The sequence below is a fragment of the Lagenorhynchus albirostris genome, chromosome 3, assembly GCF_949774975.1.
Source record: "Lagenorhynchus albirostris chromosome 3, mLagAlb1.1, whole genome shotgun sequence".
Classification (NCBI taxonomy): Eukaryota; Metazoa; Chordata; class Mammalia; order Artiodactyla; family Delphinidae; genus Lagenorhynchus; species Lagenorhynchus albirostris.
This window is the reverse complement of record NC_083097.1, coordinates 137,321,809-137,349,544: the sequence shown is the minus strand read 5'-3', so window position 1 is coordinate 137,349,544 and position 27,736 is coordinate 137,321,809. Positions and strand designations below refer to the sequence as shown.

General features: G+C 37.4%; 1 protein-coding gene across 3 annotated transcripts in view; it reads left to right on the top strand.

The window, feature by feature from the left end:
• Positions 1–27,736, top strand: part of GABRB2 (gamma-aminobutyric acid type A receptor subunit beta2) — a 293,005-nt gene that overhangs the window by 251,504 nt on the left and 13,765 nt on the right. The window contains exon 9 of one of the 3 annotated variants that reach the window (XM_060146527.1): positions 23,884–23,889. The exons of the other annotated variants lie outside the window; for them this stretch is intronic. Within the exon in view, the coding sequence (XP_060002510.1) occupies positions 23,884–23,889 (6 nt within the window). The remainder of the gene's footprint in view (positions 1–23,883; positions 23,890–27,736) is intronic. 3 annotated transcript variants of the gene reach the window in all.

The following is a 27,736-nucleotide window of genomic DNA, read 5'->3' as shown; positions in this document are numbered from 1 at the left end:
AATTTGAAGATTAAGGATATGTTTAAAATTAACATAGATAACTTCTATACAACAGTGTTTCTACTATAGACTTCCTTAAGGTCATTTGGGATGCTTGCTTAAAAAGTAGATTCCACCTGAGATGTAAATCAAAATCTTTAGTGGAAGAGATCAGCTTTCTCAGATCTTTATGGTATTACACTAAAGCATGAAAATCTGAGTCATTATGGTAGAAGAAGAATCAAGAACTGACAATTCATCTTATAAAAACCTCAGAGAAGAAGGTGGAAATAAACTAAAGAGAGATGCAGAGCAGCATTATTTACAATAGCCAAGATATGAAATCAACCTAAGTGCCCATCAATAGGCAAATAGATAAAAAGATGTAGTGTATATATACAGTGGAATGTTACTCCTCCATAAAAAATGAAATATTGCCATTTGTGACAATACGGATGGACCTAGAATGCATTATGCTAAGTAAAATAAGTCAGAGAAAGACAAATACTGTATGATCTCACTTGTGGAATCTACAAAACTAAACAAAACACTATGAAAACAGACCCATGGATACAGAGAATAAACAGCTGTTTGTCAAAGGGAGAGGGGTGCCCATACCCCATGGGCAGTACAGTTGAAGAGTATTAAGAGGTACAGACTTTCAGTTACATAATAAATAGTTATGGGGATATAGACAACATAAGGGATATGGTCAATGATATTGTAATAAACTTGTAGGAGGACAGATGGTTACTTGACTTAATGTGGTGATTATTTCATAATGCATACAAATGTCAAATCATTATGTAGTGTACCTGAAGCTAACAAAATATTATATGTCAACTATATTTCAGTAAAAAAAAGATGCAGATAATGTAGGTAAAGTTAGACATCAGAATAAGGATAAGGACAACTTAAAAGCAAATGTAGAACAGGAATTAAGATAATAGACTTAAGACCAAGGTTGTCTTAACTGTTTTAACTAGAACATATATCAACTCACATATCAAAAGAATAAGATTCTCAAATTAAATCAAGAACTAAACCCAATAAAATGCTATTTATTAGAAATACTTCTAAAGTAAAAGTATGGGAAAAATATTCTAAGTAAAGTCACAGACAAAAACAAATGAGGTAAATACAAATCCAAAGAAAATAGAAGATTGAATATTATTACTCTATAAGGATGAATTGAAGTTAAAATTTATTAAGACTGAGATATAATTATAATGTAAAACAAATATATAATGATTGGTTAATAATTCATACATAATTTATAAAACTAAAATTGAAATAGCATCTAAATGAACGTAAATGATTGGAAATAAAGAGAGAAAATGAAAGAAACATTAAGCAGTATATTTAATAAAGTTTATTAGTTGTATAAACTCATTTTTATACAACCATGTATCAAAGGTACAATAAAAATTAATTTGAAGAACATTTAGAAAATAATGGCAGCTTAAAATACTACATAATTAATCCTAAGGGATGTGGTTAAAATAGTTAACAGTCAGAAAGTTGTAGTTTCAAATACATCTCTAGCAAGTACTTTTAAAAGGTGAATATAATATTCAATTCAAGAAGTTAAAAAAAAGAGCAAAACCAAACACCTAAAAGTAGAAGGAAGTAATTAAGACAAATTGTAAATTAACAAATAAGAAAATTAAAACAAAATAATTTACAAGTAAGTCAGTTATTTTTTTAAAATTTAAGTACAATAGGCAAATAATTGACCAAGGAAAAGCTTATTAAAGAAGCAAAGAGGGAGCCAATGTGGTAAACCACAATAGAAAATTTTAAAACATGACAATTACATAGAAAGGTGCAAATAAAAGAAAATTATGCAGATATGTTAGAAAATGTGGTAAAATACATGATATCCTTAGAAATTCTAAATTAGCAAAACTGACCCTGGGAGAAAGAGAAAACAAAAACAGATTAATTACCAAAGATAAAACTAAGATAATTGACAGAAAAATTTAACTCCCACTGCAAAGGGTCAGCTGGCCTAGAAAGTTTCAGCAATAAGTCCTGTCAAATTTTAAAAAGCAAGTACTGGGACTTCCCTGGTGGCTCAGTGTTTAAGAATCCACCTGCCAATGCAGGGGACACAGGTTCGATCCCTCGTCTGGGAAGATCCCACATGCCGTGGAGCAATTAAGCCCGTGTGCCACAACTACTGAGCCTGTGCTCTAGAGCCCGTGAGCCACAACTACTGAGCTCTCATGCCACAACTACTGAAGCTTTCACACCTAGAGCCTGTACTCCGCAACAAGATAAGCCACTGCAATGAGAAGCCCACGCACTGCAACGAAGAGTAGCCCCCGCTCGCTGCAACTAGAGAAAGCCTGTGCACAGCAACGAAGACCCAATGCAGCCAAAAAAATAAATAAAATGAATAAATTTATTTAAAAAAAAAAGCAAATACCTTCATTGGTATTTAAACTCTAGCAGATCGTAGCAGAAAGAAAGAGGAACTTCCAAATGATTTAGAAAGTAATATAACATAAATAAGGTGCCAAAACCATATCTAAAAAAACACAAAGGTACGTAAAGGACGCTATGGATCCACTTCACTAATGAATGTCAGTGGGGGAAAAAATAATCTTTAAATTAACTTATCACTTTGAATCCACAGAATACTCAAAGCAAACTACAACATAACCACATAGTATCATTTCAAAATAAAAATATAGTATTATTTACCATATTAATAAGTTGAAAAGGTGAAAAGTTTTTCATCCTTTTAATAGATACCAAAAGGTTTTCAAAGGTATCTATTGAATTCAGTATTCATTTAAAATCCCTTAGGAAATTGGGAAGCAATGGCTATTTCCCTGCTGTGGTTTCTCTATTTATCTATGTAACCAGAGGCTTTATCTGTTACCTTTTGTCTAAAGCTGGGACAGTAAAGACAGGAACAAGAAATGGATGCTCACCATCACTACTATTATTTAACTTTTTCAAAATTGTTAGCCAGTGAAATTATATGAGAGAAAAAAAGAAATGTTAGAAAAGGAGGAAATAATAATTGCACCCTTAGCAAAAAGAATTACTTTATTCAAGCAAAATCCAAGAGAATTAACTGGGAGGAAGCAAGCTTTAGAAATCATACCAGAAGTATGGGAAGTTTTTGTAGCTTTTCTATGTAAGGAGTATATAAACAATAATGAAAAATATAATGAAAAGGAGGAATAGAGCCCTTTTACCAATAATGTTTTTAATGAAAGCCATCTTTGTTTAAAAAAAAACTTATTTTTAAAAAAAGATAACATTTTAAAGGAATTGGTTATTTCTAAACTATTCTATGAGTTTAGTGTAATCTCAATGGGCCTCATTTTGGAGTTTCATTTTTTAGTGGTTTGTTTTAGAAATTTGAAACAGTAATTCTAAAGTTTCTTTGAAAGGAAAAAAATTATAGGAAAAATCAGGAAAATGAAAAATAGAAAGAAATGAATAACTCTACAAGAAGTTTAAATAAATTATAAAACCACAGTGATTAATGTAGTATAGGACTACATCAGCACTCTCTAAATAAAGCGAGTAGAAGCTGACTTGGAAATATAATAAAATTAAGTTCTTAATAAAAGTATCATTTCATATCTTGGGAACATGTGAATTATCTCATAAATAGCAATGACAACTGGATGACCATTTGGGTATATTTAAATATAGTACCATATAACTAACACACCCCTTCCTCTGGATTAAATTCTATATACATCAAAGATCTAATTTTCTTTTTAAAGAGGAAAAGGCAGAAAATCACACATAAACATTTTAATAAACATATATAAGGTAAAGCAAGGCAGAAAATCCAGACTCCAGAAAAGAATGAATATTTGACCTTGTAAAAATGTTTAATGTTTATACTTTTCTTTCTCTCTTACCATTCCTATCAGGTTAACCTCTTTCCACAAGGAAAATTTTTTTAATCTTCTTTCTGATTACATTTTTAAAGCACATGATTATTTTCATTTACATAATACTTAAAAACAGAAAGTAAAAACCCATCTGAATCTCACTTTGTTCCTCGGGGAACAAAACAACAATATTTTGTAATAATTTTTATAAATCTCTTATGTCTCTTTGTGCTTCTATATGAACATATCCTCTTTCTCACTTTCCCTTCAGCAATATTGATTATTGATTGCTCTTTACAATTTATTATGGGTCTGTCTTATTTTAACTTGTATTTCTCACATTTGTTAAACAACTGAGTAACTTTTCATATATTTATGTGCTCTTTGAATTGGCTTCCCTATGAATTGCCTATGATTATTCTTATCCATTTTCTTTGTTTTCAGTTTCTAGAGTTCTAAGCATAATAAATAATTAACCATTTATTAGTATGTTACATTGCAGATATTTTTCCCCAGCTCTCATTCATGCCATACTGTTTTTAATTTTTGTATTGTCTAATTATGTGTACTTTTATAATTTCTGGGTCTTCTGGAATAGATAAAAATTCCTATTGAAACTCTAGGTTAGACATGTGGTTTTCTAAATTTTTCTGAAATTTTTTCTTTTTATACTTAATTCATTGTTTCATGTTTTACATTTGATCCATCCTGAGTACTATGTTATTAGTAGTACAGGATAATGGTCAACTTTATATTTTTCCAGTCACAAAACCAATAACACAAGATTATTGCATTATTTTATTTTTAAAATTTGTTTCCCTAGTGGCTACATTTGGAGGATGGGATAGTAGGAATACTTCTGTTTTTCACTTTATATATTTCTATAGTGTTTAAACTGTTACAATGAGTATATATTACTTTTAAATTTTAAGAAAGTGTATGTGTGTGTATGTATACATATTCCCATCTGATTTGCAAGTACAATCCTATGATCCTTTATTACATTCTCTCTTTCTCAGACACACACTCTTACCATGCCTTCCACACCCATACACATACACACCACACACAATCCCTACTTTTCCCAATGCTTCATGTATTTCTTAATCAGAATAACCCAAGATAATTACATATAAATAGCACATCCTCATTTCTAATTACTACTGCTTATATTATAGTCTAATAATAATTGCTGGCAAAAAGGAAAAGGCGGGGAATAAAGAAAGAAAGGGAGAGAATGGTCTGGACTACACAGTAACTGCTCTGATCTGGGACCAGCCAAGCCCATGCTGTCCAGCTTTCTTCTCAGTGTTGTCACCAGAGAGTCAAGATTCCACTGACTCAGTTATACAAAGAGACCTCAAATATTTTTTCCAAGCTTTCATGTACCTGTAGCAACAGTACTCACAGCTTCCTACAGATACAGCTGCCCATCAAAAACCATTAATTTTCTAATAGTGCAGTATACTGAACCTCAGGAGACTCAGGATTCAAGTTTCAACTCTGACACTGAAGCCATATTTGTAATATCAGAGATGTAAAGCTGTCTTGTAAAATAAGGATATGATCTCTAAGATCTTAACAACCTTAAAATCATATTGTTCTAGAATGTTTACCAAACATTCTGACCTATAAGTCATTAGTCTCATAGCCTACTTTCAACTAAACCTACTACCATTTATTTCCATTACAAGCAATTGCTTGCTAACTTAAAATTTACACACACTTGCAATACATATCATACCTTGTGGTTAAAACCCATTTCCTTTAACAAGTTTCCCTTTAAAAAACAATGAAAAATATTGATAAAGAGAAATATGATAAAACAATTTCCTGGATTAGGAAAAACTAAAAGTACTTTAGATCCAACTACTGTCCTACAAATAACTCATCTAAAAAGACATACTTCTTATATTGAATAAATTGGGATATAAATTAAATAGTAAGATCTAAACTAAGTAGTACATAACCAACCAGGCAGGTCCATTAGATGATAATAATATTGTTCCTCAGTATAGTATTTGTACTTTTTCAATGTGCTTCCTGTGATACCTTATTTAATTATCTCAAAAATCACCAGAAACATAGAGGGTAGATATAATCCCCATTTTATAGATGAGAAAATGTAACGGACACCTGGTGAGTCATCATCAGTGAAAAAATTCCCAGGACCAAAGCCCCTTAAGTGTTCCTGCCATGTTCTTTGCTGCTGCATGATCAGTTTCTCTGTGAGTTCCTTCTCATTCAGAGAACCTGGACATCTCCTGTCCTGCAAGGAGGCAAAAACTTACTATGACTTATCTCCCTTCAATTAGGCATTTTCCTAGGGTGGGAATGACACACAAAAAAATAAATTTTGGAAATACAATTTATTCTCTCAGAATGCCCAAGTCACCACTAAACAAAACTAATAAACAGCATAAAAAGTTCATTATTCACAGAAAGATAGATAAGATGAAAAGGCAGAGGGCTATGTACCAGACGAAGGAACAAGATAAAACCCCAGGAAAACAACTATATAAAGTGGAGATAGGCAACCGTCCAGAAAAAGAATTCAGAATAATGATAGTGAAGATGATCCAGGACCTCGGAAAAAGAATGGAGGCAAAGATCAAGAAGATGCAAGAAATGTTTAACAAAGGCCTAGAAGAATTAAATAACAAACAAACAGAGATGAACAATACAATAACTGAAATGAAAAATACACTAGAAGGAATCAATAGCAGAATAACTGAGGCAGAAGAACGGATAAGTGTCCTGGAAGACAGAATGGTGGAATTCATTGCCATGGAACAGAATAAAGAAAAAAGAATGAAAAGAAATGAAGACAGCCTAAGAGACCTCTAGGACAACATTAAACCTAACAACATTTGCATTATAGGGATCCCACAAGGAGAAGAGAGAGAAAGGACCTGAGAAAATATTTGAAGAGATTATAGTCGACAACTTCCCTAAGATGGGAAAGGTAATAGCCACTCAAGTCCAGGAAGTGCAGAGAGTCCCATACAGTATAAACCCAAAGAGAAACACGCTGAGACACATAGTAATCAAACTGGCAGAAGTTAAAGACGAAAAATTATTGAAAGCAGCAAGGGAAAAACAACAAATAACATACAAGGGAACTCCCATAAGGTTAACAGCTGATTTCTCAGCAGAAACTCTACAAGCCAGAAGGGAGTGGCATGATATACTTAATGTGATGAAAGGGAAGAATCTACAACCAAGATTACTCTACCTGGCAAGGATCCCATTCCGATTCACTGGAGAAATCAAAAGCTTAACAGACAAGCAATAGCTAAGAGAATTCAGCACTACCAAACCAGCTCTACAACAAATGCTAAAGGAACTTCTCTAAGTGGGAAACACAAGAGAAGAAAAGGACCTACAAAACCAAACCCAAAACAATTAAGAAAATGGTAATAGGAACATACATATCAATAATTACCTTAAATGTGAATGGATTAAATGCTCCAACCAAAAAACACAGGCTTGCTGAATGGATACAAAAACCAGACCCATATATATGCTGTCTACAAGAGACCCACTTCAGACCTAGGGACACATACAGACTGAAAGTAAGGGGATGGAGAAAGATATTCCATGCAAATGGAAATCAAAAGAAAGCTGGAGTAGCAATAGTCATATCAGACAAAATACACTTTAAAATAAAGAAGGTTACAAAAGACAAGGAAGGACACTACATAATGATCAAGGAATCAACCAGAGAAGATATAACAATTATAAATATATATGCACCCAACATAGGAACACCTCAACACATAAGGAAACTGCTAACAGCTGTAAAAGAGGAAATCAACAGCAACACAATAACAGTGGGGGACATTAACCACTCACTTACACCAATGGAAGATCATACAAACAGAAAATTAATAACGAAACACAAGCTTTAAATGACACAATAGACTAGATAGATTTAAGTGATATTTATAGTACATTCTATCCAAAAACAGCAGATTACACTTTCTCCTCAAGTGTGCACAGAATTTTCTCCAGGATTGCTCACATCTTGGCTCACAAATCAAGCCTCAGCAATTTTAAGAAAATTGAAATCATATCAAGCATCTTTTCTAACCACAACGCTATGAGATTAGAAATCAATTAGAGGGAAAAAAACGTATAAAACACAAACACATGGAGGCTAAACAATACGTTACTAAATAACCAAGAGGTAACTGAAGAAATCAAAGAGGAAATCAAAAAACACTTAGAGAAAAATGACAATGAAAACACGAGGATCCAAAACCTATGGGATGCCGCAAAAGCAGTTCTAAGAGGGAAGTTTATAGCAATACAAGCCTACTTCAAGAAACAAGAATAATCCCCGATAAACAATCTAACCTTATGCCTAAAGGAACAAGAGAAGGAAGAACAAGCAAAAGCCAAAGTTAGCAGAAGGAAAGAAATCATAAAGATCAGAGCAGAAATAAATGAAATAGAAACAAAGAAAACAATAGCAAAGATCAATAAAACTAAAAGCTGGTTCTTTGAGGACCATTAGCCAAACTCATCACAGAAAGGAGAGAGAGGACTCAAAACAAAATCAGAAATGAAAAAGGAGAAGTTACAACAGACACCACAAAAATACAAAGCACCCTAAGAGACTACTACAAGCAACTCTATGCCAATAAAATGGACAACCTGGAAGAAATGGACAAATTCTTAGAAAGGTATAACCTTCTAAGACTGAACCAGGAAGAAACAGAAAATATGAACAGACCAATCACAAGTAATGAAATTGAAATTGTGATTAAAAATCTTCCAACAAACAAAAGCCCAGGACCAAATGGCTTCACAGGTGAATTCTATCAAACATTTAGTGAAGAGCTAACACCCATCCTTCTCAAACTCTTCCAAAAAATTTCAGAGGAAGGAACACTCCCACACTCATTCTATGAGGCCACTACCACCCTAATACCAAAACCAGACAAAGATACTACAAAAAAAGAAAATTAGAGACCAATATCACTGATGAATATAGATGCAAAAATCCTTAACGAAATACTAGCAAACAGATTCCAACAGCATATTAAAAGGATTCTACACCATGATCAAGTGGGATTTATCCCAGAGATGCAAGGATTCTTCAATATATGCAAATCAATGTGATACACCATATTAACAAATTGAAGGAACAAAACCATATGATCATCTCAGTAGATGCAGAAAAAGCTTTTGACAAAATTCAACACTCATTTATGATAAAAACTCTGCAGAAAGTGGGAATAGAGGGAACCTACTTCAACATATTAAAGGCCATATATGACAAACCCACAGCAAACATCATTCTCAATGGTGAAAAACTGAAAGCATTTCCTCTAAGATCAGGAACAAGACAAGGATGTCCACTCTCACCACTATTATTCAACTTAGTTTTGCACATTTTAGCCACAGAAATCAGAGAAGAAAAAGAAATAAAAGGAATACAAATTGGAAAAGAAGAAGTAAAACTGCCACTGTTTGCAGATGACATGATACTATACAGAGAATCCTAAAGATGCCACCATAAAACTACTAGAGCTAATCAATGAATTTGGTAAAGTTGCTGGATACAAAATTAATGCACAGAATCTCTTGCCTTCCTATACAGTAATGTTGAAAAATGTGAAAGAGAAATTAAGAAAACACTCCCATTTACCACTGCAACAAAAAGAATATAATACCTAGGAATGAAACTACCTAGGGAGACAAAATACCTGTATGCAGAAAAGCATAAGACACTGATGAAATAACTTAAAGAAGATACCATGAGTTGGAGACATATACCATGTTCTTGGATTGGAAGAATGAATATTGTGAAAAGGACTATACTAACGAAAGCAATCTATGGATTCAATGCAATCCCTATCACACTACCAGTGGCATTTTTCACAGAACTAGAAAAAAAATCTTAAAATTTGTATGGAAATACAAAAGAACCCAAATAGCCAAAGCAGTCTTGAGGGGGAATAATGGAGCTGGAGGAATCAGACTCCCTGAATTCAGACTATACTACAGAGGTACAGTAATCAAGACAATATGGTACTGGCAGAAAAACAGAAATATAGGTCAATGGCACAGGATAGAAAGCCCAGAGATAAACCCACGCACCTATGGTCAACTAAACTATGACAAAGGGGGCAAGGGTATACAATGGAGAAAGGACAATCTCTTCAATAAGTCGTGCTGGGAAAACTGGACAGCTACATGTAAAACAATGAAATTAGAACACTCCCTAACGCCATACACAAAAATAAACTCAAAATGGATTAGAGACCTAGATATACGACCAGACACTATAAAACTCGTAGAGGAAAACACAGGAAGAACACCCTTTGACATAAATTACAGCAAGATCTTTTTTGATACACCTCCTTGAGTAATGGAAATAAAAACAAAAATAAACAAATGGAACCTAATGGAAGTTAAAAGCTTTCGCACAGCAAAGGAAAACATAAGACAAAAAGACAACCCTCAGAATGGGAAAAAATATTTGCAAATGAATCAACAGACAAAGGATTAATCTCCAAAATATATAAATAACTCATGCATCTCAATATTAAAAAAAAACCCAATCCAAAAATGGGCAGAAGACCTAAATACACATTGCTCCAAAGAAGATATACACATGGCCAAGAAGCACATGAAAAGCTGCTCAACATCAAAAATTATTAGAGAAATGCAAATCAAAACTACAATGAGGTATCACCTCACACCAGTTAGAATGGGCATCATCAAAAAATCTACAAACAACAAATGCTGGAGAGGGTGTGAAGAAAAGGGAACCCTCTTCCACTGTTGCTGTGAATGGAAATTGATACAGCCACTATGGAGAACAGTATAGAGGTTCCTTATGACACTAAAAATAGAATTACCATATGACCCAGCAATCCCACCACTGTGCATATACCCAGCGAAAACCATAATTCAAAAAGACACATGCACCCCAATGTGCACTGAAGCACTATTTACAATAGCCAGGTCATGGAAGCAACCTAAATGCCCATCGACAGACAAATGGATCAAGAAGATGTGGTACATATATACAATGGAATATTAATCAGACATAAAAAGGAATGAAATTGTGTCATTTGTAGAGAAGTGGATGAATCTAGAGACTGTTGTACAGAGTGAAGTAACTCAGAAAGAGAAAAACAAATATCATGTATTAACGCATATATTTGGAACCTAGAAAAATGGTATGGATGAACCAGTTTGCAGGGCAGAAAATGAGACACAGATGGAAAGAACAAACGTATGGACAACAAGCGGGGAGAGCAGCACAGGGGTGGTGGTGGTGGTGGTGTGATGAATTGGGAGATTGGGATTGACATATATACACTTATATGTATAAAATAAATAACAAGAACTGCTGTATACAAAAATAAATAAGATTCAAATATTCAAACAGGGCTTCCCTGGTGGCACAGTGGTTGTGAGCCCGCCTGCTCATGCAGGGGACACGGGTTCGTGGCCTGGTCTGGGAAGATCCCACATGCCGCAGAGTGGCTAAGCCCGTGAGCCTGCACATCCAGAGCCTGTGCTCCCCAGCGGGAGAGGCCACAACAGTGAGAGGCCCACGTACTGCAAAAAAAAAAAAAAAAAAAAAAAAAAAAAAACAACAATTCAACAGTTCAAAAGAATTCAAGTTCATATGTAATACTTCAGTTTTTCAGAGATTTTACAGTAATACTTTCTCTCTTTGGGTGCTCAGTCTCACTCTAGAATTTGAAATAGGGCACCCCTAACATATATTACCATGTTGTTATATCAGGACTGGAAATCAAACCCACTCTGCAGTGAATTATTAATAGCCCTTCAGGAGCAGCATGCACTAGTTTTCAGGTTTTTTTTATTAACAGCTTTATTGGAGTATAATTGCTTTACAATGGTGTGTTACTCTCTGCTGTACCACAAAGGGAATCAGCTATACATTTAAATATATCCCCATATGCCCCCTTTCTTGCATCTCCCTCCCACCCTCTCTATCGCACCCCTCTAGGTGGACACAGAGCACCGAGCTGATCTCCCTGTGCTATGCAGCTGCTTCCCACAAGCTATTTTACATTTGGTAGTGTATATATGTCCATGCCACTCTTTCACTTCATCCCAGTTTACCCTTCCCCCTTCCTGTGTCTTCAAGTCTGTTCTAAACGTCTGAATCTTTATTCCTGTCCTGCCCCTAAGTTCTTCAGAACTTTTTTTGTTGTTGTTGTTGATTCCATATATATGTGTTAGCATACGGTATTTCTTTTTCTCTTTCTTACTTACTTCACTCTGTATGACAGACTCTAGGTCCATCCACCTCACTACAAATAACTCAATTTCGGTTTTTTTTATGGCTGAGTAATATTCCATTGTATGTATGTGCCACATCTTCTTTATCCATTCATCTGTCGATGGACACTTAGGTTGCTTACATGTCCTGGCTATTGTAAACAGAGCTGCAATGAACATTGTGGTACATGACTCTTTTTGAATTATGGTTTTCTCAGGGTATATGCCCAGTAGTGGGATTGCTGGGTCATATGGTAGTTCTATTTTTAGTTTTTTAAGGAACCTCCATACTGTTCTCCATAGTGGCTGTGTCAATTGACGTTCCCACCAACAGTGCAAGAGGGTTCCCTTTTCTCCACACCCTCTCCAGCATTTATTGTTTGTACACTTTTTGATAATATCCCTTCTGACCAGTGTGTGGTGATACCTCATTGTAGTTTTGATTTGCATTTCTCTAATGATTAGTGATGATGAGCAGCTTTTCATCTGTTTGTTGGCAATCTGTGTGTCTTCTTTGGAAAAATATCTATTTATGTCTTCTCCCCATTTTTGGATTGGGTTGTTTCTTTTTTTGATATTGAGCTCCATGAGCTGCTTGTATATTTTGGAGATTAATCCTTTGTCGCTTGCTTCATTTGCAAATATTTTCTCCCATTCTGAGGGTTGTCTTTTGGTCTTGTTTATGGTTTCCTTTGCTGTGCAAAAGCTTTTAAGTTTCATTAGGTCCCATTTGTTTATTTTTGTTTTTATTTCCATTTCTCTAGGACGTGGGTCAAGAAGGATCTTGGTGTGATGTATGTCATAGAGTGTTCTGCCTATGTTTTCCTCTAAGAGTTTTATAGTGTCTTGCCTTACATTTAGGTGTTTAATCCATTTTGAGTTTATTTTTGTGTATGGTGTTAAAAATGTTCTAAATTTCATTCTTTTACATGTAAATGTTCAGTTTTCCCAGCACCACTTATTGAAGAGGCTGTCTTTTCTCCATTGTATATTCTTGCCTCCTTTATCAAAGATAAGGTGACCATATGTGCATGGGTTTGTCTCTGGGCTTTCTATCCTGTTCCATTGATCTATATTTTGTTTTTTTGTGGTAGTACCATACTGTCTTGATTACTGTAGCTTTGTACTGTAGTCTGAAGGCAGGGAGCCTGATTCTTCCAGCTCAGTTTTTCTGTCTTAAGATTGCTTTGGCTCTTCAGGGCCTTCTGTGTTTCCATACAAATTGTGAAATTTTTTGTTCTAGTTCTGTGAACAATGCCAGTGGTAGTTTCATAGGGATTGCTTTAAATCTCTAGTTTGCTTTGGGTAGTATAGTCATTTTCACAATGTTGATTCTTCCAATCCAAGAGCATGGTATATCTCTCCATCTGTTGGTATCATCTTTCAGTTCTTTCATCAGTGTCTTATAGTTTTCTGCATACAGGTCTTTTGTCTCCTTAGGTAGGTTTATTCCTAGGTGTTTTACTCTTTTTGTTGCAATGGTAAATGGCGGTGTTTCCTTAATATCTCTTTCAGATTTTTCATCATTAATGTATAGGAATGCAAGAGATTTCTGTGCATTAATTTTGTATCCTGCTACCTTACAAAATTCATTGATTAGCTCTAGTAGTTTTCTGGTAGCATCTTTAGGATTCTCTATGTATAGTATCATGTCATCTGCAAACAGTGACGGTTTTACTTCTTTTCCAATTTGTATTCCTTTTATTTCTTTTTCTTCTCTGATTGCTGTGGCTAAAACTTCCAAAACTATGTTGAATAATAGTGGTGAGAGTGGGCAACCTTGTCTTGTTCCTGATCTTAGTGGAAATGGTTTCAGTTTTTCACCATTGAGAATGATGTTTGCTGTGGGTTTGTCATATATGGCCTTTATTACGTTGACATAAGTTCCCTCTGTGCCTACTTTCTGGAGGGTTTTTATCATAAATTGGTGTTGAATTTTGTCGAAACTTTTTCTGCATCTGTTGAGATTATCATATATATTTTATTCTTCAATTTGTTAATATGGTTTATTTCATGGATTGATTTGTGTATATTGAAGAATCCTTGCATTCCTGGGATAACCCCCACATGAACATGATGTATGATCCTTTTTTTTTTTTTTTTTTTTTTTTTTTTGTGGTACGCAGGCCTCTCACTGTTGTGGCCTTTCCCGTTGCGGAGCACAGGCTCCGGACACACAGGCTCAACGGCCATGGCTCACGGGCCTAGCCACTCTGTGACATGTGGGATCTTCCCGGACCGGGGCATGAACCCATATCCCCTGCATTGGCAGGCGGACTCTCAACCACTGCGCCACCAGGGAAGCCCGATGTATGATCCTTTTAATGTGCTGGTGGATTCTGTTTCCTTGTATTTTCTTGAGGATTTTTTCATCTGTGTTCATCCGTGATATTAGCCTGAAGTTTTCTTTTATGTGTCATCTTTATCTAGTTTTGGTATCAGGATGATGGTGGCCTCATAGAATGAGTTAGGGAGTGTTCCTCCCTTTGCAGTATTTTGGAAGATTTTGAGAACGGTGGGTGTTAGCTCTTCTCTTAATGTATGATAGAATTTGCCTGTGAAGGCTTCTAGTCCTGGGCGTTTGTTTGTTGGAAGATTTTTAATCACAGTTTCAATTTCACTGCTTGTGATTGGTCTTTTTATATTTTCTATTTATTCCTGGTTCAGTCTCAGAAGGTTGTGCTTTTCTAAGAATTTGTCCATTCTTCCAGGTTTTCCATTTTATTGGCATAGAGTTGCTTGTAGTAGTCTCTTAGGATTCTTTTTATTTCTGCAGTGTCAGTTGTTACTTCTTCTTTTTCATTTCTTACTCTATTGATTTGAGTCTTTTCCCTTTTTTTCTTGATGAATCTGGCTAATGGGTTATCAGTTTTGTTTATTTTCTCAAAGAACCAGCTTTTAGTTTTATTGATCTTTGCTGTCATTTCCTTCATTCATTTTCATTTATTTTTGATCCGATCTTTATGATTTCTTTCCTTCTAACTTTGGGGGTTTTTTTTTGTTCTTCTTTCTCTTTGCTTTAAGTGTCAGGTTAGGTTGTGTTTTTGAGATGTTTCTTGTTTCTTGAGGTTGGATTGTATTGCTGTAAACTTCTCTCTTAGAACTGCTTTTGCTGCATCCCATAGGTTTTGGGTCATGGTGTTTTCATTGTCATTTGTTTCTAGGTATTTTTTTATTTCCTCTTTTATTTCTTCAGTGATCTCTTGGTTATTTAGTAGTCTATTGTTTAACCTCCATGTGTTTGTATTTTTTACAGTTTTTTTCCTGTAGTTGATATCTAATCTAATAGTGCTATGGTCAGAAAAGATACTTTATGTGATTTCAATTTTCTTAAATTTACCAAGGCTTGATTTGTGACCCATGATATGATCTATCCTGGAGAATGTTCCATGAGCACTTGAGAAGAAAGTGTATTCTGTTGTTTTTGGATGGAATGTCCTATAAATGTCAATTAAGTCCATCTTGTTTAAAGTGTCATTTAAAGCTTGTGTTTCTCTATTTATTTTCATTTTGCATTATCTGTCCATTGGTGAAAGTTGGGTGTTAAAGTCCCCCACTATGATTGTGTTACTGTCGATTTCCCCTTTTATGGCTGTTTACATTTTCCTTATGTATTGAGGTGCTCCTATGTTTGATGCATAAATATAAATGTTATATCCTCTTCTTGGTTTGATCCCTTGATCATTATGTAGTGTACTTCTTTGTCTTCTGTAATAGTCTTTATTTTGAAGTCTATTTTGTCTGATACAAGAATTGCTACTCCAGCTTTCTTTTGATTTCCATTTGCATGGAATATCTTTTTCCATCCCCTCACTTTCAGTCTGTACGTGTCCCTAGGTCTGAAGTGGGTCTTTTGTGGGCAGCATATATACAAGTCTTGTTTTTGTATCCATTCAGCAAGTCTATGTCTTTTGGTTGGAGCATTTATTCCGTTTACATTTAAGGTATTTATTGATATGTATGTTCCTATTACCATTTTCTTAATTGTTTTTGGTTTGTTATTTTGGCCTTTTCCCTCTCCTGTGTTTTCTGCCTAGAGAAGTTCCTTTAGCATTTTTTATAAAGCTGGTTTGGTGGTGCTGAGTTCTCTTAGCTCTTGCTTGTCTGTAAAGGTTTTAATTTATCTGTCAAATCTGAATGAGATCCTTGCCGGGTAGAGTAATCTTGGTTGTAGGTTTTTCCCTTTCATCACTTTAAATATGTCCTGCCACTGCCTTCTGGCTTGCAGAGTTTCTGCTGAAAGATCAGCTGTTAACCTTATGGGGATTCCCTTGTATGTTATTTGTTGATTTTCCTTTGCTGCTTTTAATATTTTTCTTTGTATTTAATTTTTGATTGTTTGATAATATGTGTCTTGGCATGTTTCTCCTTGGATTTATCCTGTATGGGACTCTCTGTGCTTCCTGGGCTCTATTGACTGTTTCCTTTCCCATATTAGGTAAGTTTTCAACTACAATCTCTTCAAATATTTTCTCCTTCCTTTCTTTTTCTTTTCTTTTTCTGGGACCCCTACAATTCAAATGTTGGTGTGTTTAATGTTGTCCCAGAAGTCTCTGAGACTGTCCAGAATTCTTTGCATTCTTTTTTCTGTATTCTCCTCTGCCATAGTTATTTCCACTATTTTATCTTCCCGGTCACTTATCCATTCTTCTGCCTCAGTTATTCTGCTTAACTTACTGTGTTTGGGGTTTCCTTTTCGCAGGCTGCAAGTTGTTAGTTCCCGTTGTCTTTGGTGTCTGCCCCCAGTGGATAAATTTGGTTCAGTGGATTGTGTAGGCTTCCTCGTGTAGGGGACTGGTGCCTGTGTTCTGATGGATGAGGCTGGATCTTGTCTTTCTGGTGAGCAGGACTGCCTCTGGTGGTGTGTTTTGGGGTGTCTGTGACCTTATTATGATTTTAGGCAGCCTCTCTGCTAATGGGTGGGGTTGTGTTGCTGTCTTGCTAGTTGTTTGGCATGGATTGTCCAGCACTGGAGCTTGCTGGTCGTTGAGTAGAGCTGTGTCTTAACGTTGAGATGGAGATCTCTGGAAGAGCTCTCACTGATTGATATTATGAGGGGCCGGGAGGTCTCTGGTGGACCAATGTCCTGAACTTGGCTCTCTCACCTCAGAGGCTCAGGCCTGACACCTGGCCGGAGCACCAAGACCCTGGGTCATCCTGGAGAAGAGGGCCTGAAGCCAGGAGAAAGCTAGGGGATGGGAGACCTGTCAGAAGGCTTGTTTGATGAAATCAGGCAAAGGTTGGTGACATTCTGTGCCCTCTTTCTACTTGTGAAGGGGAAAGGGGTGCCTCAGGAAGCTGAGCCTGTGCTTCCACCTAGTTTTCAATTTTTAGGGCAAATATTCACTTATTAAAGCACATGAAGTTAGTATGATATTTAAATATACTATAAGCACTTAATTTATTTTCTCCTTAGTAAATACCTGTCAATAAATGGTGGTGTATTTTGCAGTTGATAAAAATCTCAGATTCTAGGAAATAAAGTGACAATCCTAGTATCATGAACACAATGATTACTGAAAAAACTTTAGAAAGATTATGAATTGTTGAGAAATGTAAAGAAAGAAAAAAAAAATGTTCCATGGGCAGCCTGGGGAATCAAGGACTGGCATTAAATTTTTAATAACCATCTCTCTATTAATATTAAATTATTTTGTTAAAAACGAAGAACAAGTACAGCACCTCCATCAACCCTCTGTTCCTAAAGCAATTAGGAATTTTTTATGGCCTCTGCTGAAAAGAGGTTTGCAGGATTGCTTGATGCCCGTTTAATTTTGGCAAAGGGCACCTAGCAAACATAACCAAAATGGACGCTGACATAATTTTGAAAACTCCCCCAGCAATAAACCAGCTGTCTCTTTGCCTCTCAACACTTCTGCTAGCTTCTGCTGCAGAAAGTCTCTGGAAGCTGCACTGGCTTCAAGGGCACCATAGCTGGCTTTCTCCACTGAGTCACAGGATGCTTGCAGTGACTGCTTACAGGGAGGGAAGCACCTCTGAGTTGTGCAGGGCAAGCCTGCTAACCCATGAAAATGCACTGCAGCAACAAGTCCTCAACAGTGAATACCGCTTTAGAGCATTGCAAATTTCCTCGGCCCAGGACCAGGGGATTTTTTTAGTTTAGCAGTTTCAGATGTTGGCCCCCTTGAAGTCAAAGCCATGGCTTTCAGCTATACTTTGCTCCCCTCATTGTAGGCAGCTGCAAGATAACATTCAGTTTCTCACAAGGAACACAGATTTGGAAGGATCATCACAAATGTGCTGATCATTCAGCAAAGTATTGCTCATGGAGAGTAGCCTAATGGTTAAGAGCACAGGCACGCCTAGCTTAATCACTTATGTTTGATTTTGGATTTGAGACAGTTCTGAGTTCAAGCCCCAGGACTGTCACTTATTAGCTATGTGAGCATGGGAAAGCTCTCTGAGCCTCAGTTTCCTCATTTGTAAAATGGGGCTTGCAGTTCTACCCTCAAAAGATGGTTTTAAGGATTGCAGGAGGAAGTATGTGTAAAGTACTTGGCCAGTAGTAAGTGTTAAATGAGCGGTAACTCTGATGTTGATGTCGACCATGAAAGGGATCACAAGCACATAACTCTGACATTTCCAGGTTCTTAAGATTGTATCTAAATTCAGAAGCCCTGTTCTCTGTTAGTCTGCTGGAAGAGTCCACTGCCCCTGTAATATTCTTCAGAATGAATAGAATATGGCACAGATGATACATGCTACTAAGTTTCAGAGGAGGGAGATGTCACCTTCAGATGCACATTCAGGAAAAGCTTCACAGAGTGAAAGGTGCATTCCATCTCAAAAAAGGGAGTAAGGAGTTGTTTCTCCCAGGCAGGTTGTACACAGCTATGGTAGAACAAGAATAATTGAACCATTGAAAGAATATTAAAGGATTCTCTCATTTTATGAATGATGAAACTGATACCCAGAGAGGGGGAGTGACTAATCCAAGGACACACAGCAATTTAATAACAAAGACCCCAGTTCTTGAGAATAACCTGCCCATTGTGCAGCAGTGCCTTTCATTCCTTGATTTGACAATGCATGATAGTTTGACCAGCATCATTCTTCAATCTCACTAATTGTTCCAACAAAGCATTCTGAGAAATGTTAGTAAACAGGAAACCATTCTGGTCCATTGGAAAAAGTTTTTTTCCTGATCCTACCCACTGTGTAACGTGCAGCAAGGCACTCATAAATCTGAACTACTAATAATGTCTTTTCAAAGCTGACATTTATCAAGAGTTAACAAGTGCTCTACTTGAATTATCCCTTACCATACACTGTCCCATAGCAGCATGTCGTAGGGGGTCATCCACAGACCACAACATTGGAATCACTAATACAGATCCCCATCCCTAGATTTACTAAATCAGAAATTCTGGTGGCCTAAGAATTTAACTTGTAGCCAGCTCCCCAGATGATTCTGATGCTCCTGAAAGTTTGAAGCTTTCTGTATACTAGGTACTCTTATCATCCTCTAAAATTCTACTGAAGACAAAAGCTGAGGCCCAGAGAGAAGTAACGTATTCAGCCACACAGCTCATAAGTAGCAAATCTGGGATTTGAACCCACGTCTCTCTCTTTTTTTTTTTTTTTTGAGAGTTTTCAATAGTTGACTTGGAGTCCAGCTAAAATTTTAGTTTTTAGTGAAACGTCCAGATTGGCAGCTGGGCTTGATATTCTTCCCTATTTTCTCAAACTCATAATTTTCTTCATTTCTCAGCTCAGCCTGCAACCTATGTTTTGTGATGTTCAGTCACTTTCATTGTTCACCATCATCTGCAGATCTCAGAGCCGAGGGTCATGTGGTGTTAAAATGGAATAGACAGATGTTTGACAAGGTGGTGTCATATTAACAGCGGTTCTCCTAACAAGAGTTGGGTTGTGAGGATGGATGGTGCATTTGGCGGATTCTCACCGGGTAATTCACCGTGTAATTAGCTAAATGCACGGAAGCCATCGGACCACAGCTGTACAAGGGATGCCTAGCTGAGGCGGACGTCATGTTCCTCTCCAGCCCAGTCTCCCCTTGAGGGTTTAGTCAGTACCTTGGTTGTGATTAAGTGAACATTCTGAAAGGGAGCTCAAAAAAAACATTACCAATTACCTCCTGCACCCCTTTACTGTACGGAGGATGAAGACTTCATTTAACACACTTGGAGAGCTACCCAAGCTTCCTGGAAAAATTATTATTATTATTTTTTTTTTTTTTTGAAAATCCTACAGTCTTTGACACTTAGAACTTTAAGGGGATCTAAGACAGGATCTAACCCAGTGCTTCTCAGTCTTCAATGTGCATAAGCGCTGCCTACGCATGTTGTTAAAGGGCAGGTTCTTACTTAGTAAGTCTAGGCTGAGGCTTCGGATTCTACATTTCTAACAAATTTCTGCTGATGCCAAAGCTGCTGATCTCTGGACCACACTGAATAGCAAGGACCTCACCCAGGGAAGGCAAATGAGTTGCACCTTGAATACAGACTCGCACAGCTCATGATTGCTGTCTTGAGAACTAGACTAAGGATTCTGCAGTTGGCTCTGGGACCAGCAGGTCAATTCTCCGAGCCTATCACAGGCTTAAGAGTAGGAAACCTCACTTCAAAAATTTCTTTCGTTTTTTTATTGGCACTTCCTTTTACTTGCAGTTGCATTTTTACAACAGTTTTGAATTCCTGAGTTTTTGTTTGTTTGTCTTTTGTTTTTATTGAGATATACTTGGCATAACGTTATATTAGTTTCAGGTGTACAGTGCAATGATTCGATGCTTGCATATACTGAAAAATGATCACCACCATAAGTGCAGTTAATATCCATCACCCTACACAGCTACATTTTTTTGTGTGTGAAGTCTCATTTTTATATGCAGAAGCTGAAACCCAGAAATGTCAGTGACTTGCTCAGGGTAATATTAGCAGTTAGTGGTAGAGCTGGGACTAACTTAAGCTGGAATGTAAACCTAGGTTTCTCTCTCTGAGCTGCACATTTTCATTGCAGATTGCATGTGAAGCTGTTTTAAAATGTCGTTCCTCAGTTCTGTCATTGGCAGAATCAGCCACGGAGTCCAATTTGGATTCAAGAAGCCAGGACACTCAGCCTGGCTTAACTTCTGAAAAGTTTTGCAACTTTGGGAAAAGAATTTCTCTGGGCCTTAGTTTTGTTATCCAGGATACGAGGAAGTCCTTGCTTCATCTTTCAGGTTTATTCTGATGTTGTGGAAGGCAGTGAGATAAAAGATATGAAAGTCATTTGACAAAACATAAGTGACTTAAATAAATAGAGGACATTTGTATTAAAATTGCTGTAGGATAACAATAAACTTTTCTATAGGTTGCCGATTTTGGAAAAGTAAAAATATATATATATATATATATATATATGTACATATATGTATAATACATGCACTTACCTTTGTCCTAGGTTGTATTTTATTCGGAATGATTAAAAATGACTATTTTGAATTTTATTAATGAGGCCTTTTTGATTTTCTACCCATTTTAATGTATCCAGCTTGTGCAAAGGATGCATAGAGGCATGGAGGAGGGAGGGAAGGAAGGAAGAAGGGGGGGAGAGGGGGAGAGAGAGAGAAGTATCAAGCCATCCAGCCAAAATCTTGTCTAAGATATCTTCTCGTCCTAGGCTGCCAGGAACAACAAGGCTCCTTGTTTCCTCATTCATATCCAGAAGGGGAGATGGGGATTTTCTTTTTTAATCCAAAGCCTCCAACAAACCTTTCCTTTTTGTTTTCGTTAGCTCATTTGACTTAGGCCTCCCATTCCTGAACCAATCCCTGGCAATGGGAGGGGAAATACCAAGAGTGGCTTAGAGCAGTCAGGCCCACACCTGGAACAGAAGAACAGTCTCTACTCTTGTTACAAGGGGTAGGATAGATTCAACCGTTACATCCACGGCAAGGGGCTAATATATAAAGAATTAGCTTTACCTGCCTATGTAATTCCATGAATTTACATACATAAATATAAAGATTTAGCTTTAAGAAAATATAAAGAATTAGCTTTACCTGCCTATGTAGTTCCATGAGTTTATACCTCCTCTCCCACTTGTGGAAGTTTAAAGTTGTAAGTATCATAGCAGTGGTTATCTTTGGTCACACACCTGATTGTGTGCCAGACATGATGGTCAGCTCCTTAAATACCTTACTGCAATCTTTAAACAAACCTTCATATGATGGAGCTTCATTCTAAAGATGAGGTGATGTAACTTCATTTTAAAGGTGAGGGGAACTGAGGCTCAGCTAAGCTACAGAACTTGCCCTAGGGCATCTATAGAGAAGCTGGAATTCGAAGTTGATTCCAAAACTCATGTCTTTAGGACTTAATTAACTAATATAGATATTCTTATCTACACTGGAATTTAAAACACAGTGTACAAAGATGATCTCCAAAATGTAATTTCATATTATCATTATCATCATAATGAAACTGTCTTTGTAGATGCATTTAATTGAGAGAAAAAGAGATTTATTTCCCATAAATACATGAAGCTGAAAATAAATCTGAAAACTTAGTTGTGCTGATGGGTGCAAAGCTCTCCCCCAACTTTGACTGATCCTATTGGCAAATTAAAAAATGGAACATTTGAGTTACCCCTTGCCTCTTCCTACTATAAGAGTAAAGAACCAAACAAGGTCTCCAGATTAAGCGTTAGGAGGAAATATTATTCAAAGTTTTTCTCAGTCTGTGAATAGTGAGGTCTCAGCTCTTAGATACTTTCCTGGGAGACTGAAACTAGAAGATTCACACAGGAAGCTCCCTGCCAACAGGCTGTAGCAAAGAGAAGCACAACTGTATCGATGCATTCACGTGTCTTGTAAAGAGTGGTGGAGCGACTGCTGTGTGTCACCTCTGTCACCACTTCCAAGGCTGTTTAAGTTGGGAACTGGTTTACCATCCCCAGCTTCTCCTGATCATGATCTCGCACAAGTTCAGTTCCTTCCCCTGCTTACTTTCGTAATAATTAAAGTTACTATTCCTTGAATTTTTCAAATAGGCATTGTTTCAGATGCTTTATATGAATTATCTCATTTAATCCTCACAACAACCCAATAAGACAGATACTGTTTTACCTTTTTTACAGTGGAGAAAACTGAGGCTCAGAAAGGTTAAGTATCTTGTCCAAGATTGTGACCTCGCCTTTAACTTGGTCTGTTTTTAACCCAAGGAGCCTGGCTTCAGAGCCCCCTGTTACCTCAGCCCAAATAAAGGTGAATGCTTACAGGTTTACCCTGAGAGTTCCTACAGCTGAGAAGTAGAGAGTTTGGATATTTGTGGTAGTTGACTTTAAAATCTAACCTCTCATTTCACAAAGTGGCTCTTCCTAAAATGCAGTCACACCAGAGTTAGAAAGAACAGTTCAGAGGGAAAAGGTAAGATCCCTCAAGTTGTTTATCTTGGTACCTACTGAATAGAATGCTGTATAGACCTAGGGGCCTCCTCTCTACTTTCCCACTTCCTTTCCTCGGGGATGAGAGGCGGGGGTCCCCTCCGACCCCACCATTACGAAGGCCCAGGGCTGCCTCTTTCATCCTTCTCCTCTCTTTGCTCAGGCCACGATCTCTGACCTGCCCCTGCCCCTGCCCTTGTTCTTGTCACTGCTCCTTCACTTCCATGGTGCATGTACGTATTTCCTAAACGTCTTCTCCTCAAAACAAGAGGGGATTTCACTCTTTCAAGGGGACATATAATGGGTCCTAATGTACCATCAATCTTAAGTGTGATGACTCTGAAATAAGACTGTCCAGGTTCAAGTCTCAGTCCCTTATTTACTCATTGTGATACTTTCAGCAAGTGACTGAAAGTAACCTGAGCCTGCACATCTGAGAAGTGAGAGTTAATCAGAGCACCCACCTCAAAAGATTGTGGTGAAGAAAAGATGCACTGATCCAGGTAGGGTGCTCATAACTGTGCCTGGACGGTAATATATAGGCCCACTAAATACTGCCTAATGAGATTATCTACTAATTCAACAGATACTTCTTGAGTCCCTACCAGACATGCTCCTTGCCCTGACAGAGACCACATCTTAAATAGAAGATGCACTTTAAACAACCACCTATGGAAATAATGTATAATTACAAATGTAAATAAGGGCAGTTAGGGAAGTGTCTACATTGCTCTGAGAGCATATGTCAGAGGACTTGAGAGACGGAGGTATGATCAAGGAAGACTCCTCCATGGAAGGGACATTTGAACTGAGGTCTGCAAGATGCATAAGAGCAAGGAATTCCAATTATCTGATGGATATTCCCAATTATCTGTTCGAAAGCAAATGTTCGAAATTCCTTGGTCCTATTTAAACATCTGCATATTATTTAGTATCAGTAACGTTCTATTAGGAAATTGTCTGGTGCCTATACTTTTTTTTTTTTTTTTTTTTTTTGCGGTACGCGGGCCTCTCACTGCAGTGGCGTCTCCCATTGCGGAGCACAGGCTCCGGACGCGCAGGCTCAGTGGCCACGGCTCACAGGCCCAGCCGCTCCGCGGCATGTGGGATCCTCCAGGACCGGGACACGAACCCGTGTCCCCTGCATCGGCAGGCGGACTCTCAACCACTGCGCCACCAGGGAAGCCCTGGTGCCTATACTTTTGTTGTAAGTAGATATTTGCTGTTCCTATTCGTTGTAAAGGCATTTGTTCTATAATCAGACAGCTCTTAGCATCATTTATTTTGCCTTTGTTGTGTACACTGGGTACATGCTTACAAGTACACACTTTAAGTTATCATATCAATTTTTTAAATTACTGCTGAGTCCCTTTTCACCAGTGCATTTTTTTAAACATAGCTACTAAATCCAGTGCTGGTTAGGAGTAAACATGTGTCTAAACTTCCACTCACAGGATTCAGTAATCAGTGTGAATCCATGCACCCTCCCCATCAGCCTATCTCTGTTCAAGAAATCCGTCTCAGCACCACCCGCATGCCCCCTGCCATTCAAGAGCCCAACGAAATTGTAAATCCGCCAAAGCAAAGGTCACTGGCTGTGTTCCTGCATCTCTGTAATGTTGAATGTGCTGCTTCTTTCTGTTACCCTTTTGTTACCTGTTCCTGGGAATCCTGCCCATATGGTCTGCATTAGGTCAGCTTTCTGTTCTTAGCCAAATTAAATAAAAAACAATAAGAGACAGTGGGTAAGATTCTGTGGAAGGGGGTATCTCTGATATATGTGAGTGGAACTGATTATACCCTAGATGGGGTTTTTTGAAGTCTGTAGGATAATTCTCTTTTTGAGTCAATATCTTCTGGGGGAAGGAACTATCAGACTCTTAGATGCATTAAAACATTAGCACCTTGTCTAAGGAGGACAGAAACCAAACCTTGACTTCTTTGCTTCCTAGCTGAAAGCTAGAAGCAGATTGTAATTTCCCTCTGGCCCGGAACGGAAGCAGTGGGAGGTTTTGTATGTTCAAACCCATCCTCATTAGCTCATGGGGCAAGGCTGGGGTCAGTTTCAAAACCCAGGGCTAAGAGGAAACCATGAGTCTCCCAATGACCTGGGATGATTTGAATCACAACTTTTAAGTCAGTCATGACCTGCCATTAAGTCATGAAATTTGACCTGATCAACTACCACATGTATTACTCACTGTCCTGGGTTTTAGAAGATTATGAAGAGGAGGGGTGTGTGACTGGAAAGGCACCCCTTTTCCCTCTTAGTGATGTGCATTGTCATCACCCTTGACAATACGCTTAAGCCCCAGGAATATGTAGCTCTGCTTCTGCTAGTGTTTACCCGTAATTCCCCTCCCTCTACCCCTGTGCACTGGAAACACTTGACTGGAATGTTTCCATTCTTGAGGAAAGAAACCAAAACAAATGTCCTCTGTGGTATTATTTAAAAATGGATTGGGAAATGAGGAATTATTAGTTACAGGGTATGTATAAAAATCTCTAGCAAGTCATCACACATAATGCTTTGAGTTGTATGAACCGGCTAATGAAAAGATTAGCTCAATCGTCTCTCTCCAACTTGGGACTTAAGTCAATAATTCAGATGAAAATTGAACTAGAACAAGCCTTTACCTCTCAGGATACAAACTCCCGGGTGTTAAAACTTCTTTGAGTTATCAGAATTGAGTATACAGATTCTCACATCTATTTCTGAAAAGTGGCAGAAGAGGACTTTGGGCCTAGGTGAGTTCATTGTAAAACCTGGTTCCATTCCACACTTCCTGAGGATCTGTAATAGTTTCCAGTGAGTCCCTCCTTTGGAAGAAAGAAATATCCATTAAAATTATAGATTGTTAATATAGTTGCCTTCACTTTTTCTTCCTTCCGGGGATTTCAGTATGATCTCAATCTTTTTTTTTCCATGCAATTACAGTGACTCCTGGCTTTCAACTTTATTTGAAAGTAGTAGCTTGTACTGGGTTAAATTGAGAAGTGGAACCCAAAAAGAATTCTACCAACCTTCTAAAAGTATTCATTTCATCATATATTTTATTAATTGTGCTTTATTATTATTAAATGTAACATTTCAGATGTTCTCGGGAATTCCCTGGTGGTCCAGTAGTTAAGACGGGGCTTTCACTGCGTGGGCCTGGGTTCAATCCCTGGTCAGGGAACTAAGATCCCGCAAGCCACGTGGCACAGCCAAAAATAATAATAAAGTGGCCTCCCCAGCAGATGCTTTAAAAAAAAAAGAAGAAAAACAGATGTACTCGCCTTTCCCCCAAATGTAGCATTTATCCTTCTATTTCCATCCAACTGTTATGTGGAAAATCAGTAATGTGCGATTTATGTGTCATTCCCAATGAATTACACACAAATTAACACATAACTAGAAAGTAATAATTGTTCAAGAGAAATGAATTTGATTTTGTGAGAATAAAAGCAATGGAAGAGATTAAGCCACAAAAATGAGGAACACTACTTAAGTTCCAGCCCAAAGAAGTACTGCAATATTTGCCATAGCGAGGCCTCACACTGTTAGGAAAGCACACTAGCCCTGTACCAAGATCACAGTTTGCAAGGGAAATGCAAGCCTGAGGCTTTTTGCTGGGAGAATTTTCCTTATTCATTATTCCTATTTTATGCCATGTAGTTTTTTGAAAAGCAGTTAAAGCAGTTGGTAATTATAGATTAAATGGAACTGAAAGGCAAACTTTTAATAAATTAAATCTGAAAGGAATTTGATGCAGCAGCCAGTGGTCTGAACCCTTAGTTGTGATTTTGACCATTGCAATGATCTCTAAAAATTTGAATTTAAATGCCCTCCAGGCAGGCCTGTATTTTTATAGTCTGGTTAACTACAATCTCTTCGTATTCTTCATTACACCTACTTCATGCTTTTATATGATATCCTTCGCCGGATTTTTTTTTCCTTTTTTAAAATTAATTTATTTATTTTTGGCTGCATTGGGTCTTCGTTGCTGCTATGTGGGCTTTCTCTAGTTGCAACGAGCGGGGGCTACTCTTCGTTCTGGTGCGTGGGCTTCTCATTGCAGTGGCTTCTCTTATTGTGGAACACGGGCTCTAGGCACGCAGGCGTCAGTAGGTGTGGCTCGCGGGCTCTAGAGCGCAGGCTCAGTAGTTGTGGCTCATGGGCTTAGTTGCTCTGCGGCATGTGGGATTCTCCCAGGCCAGGGCTCGAACCC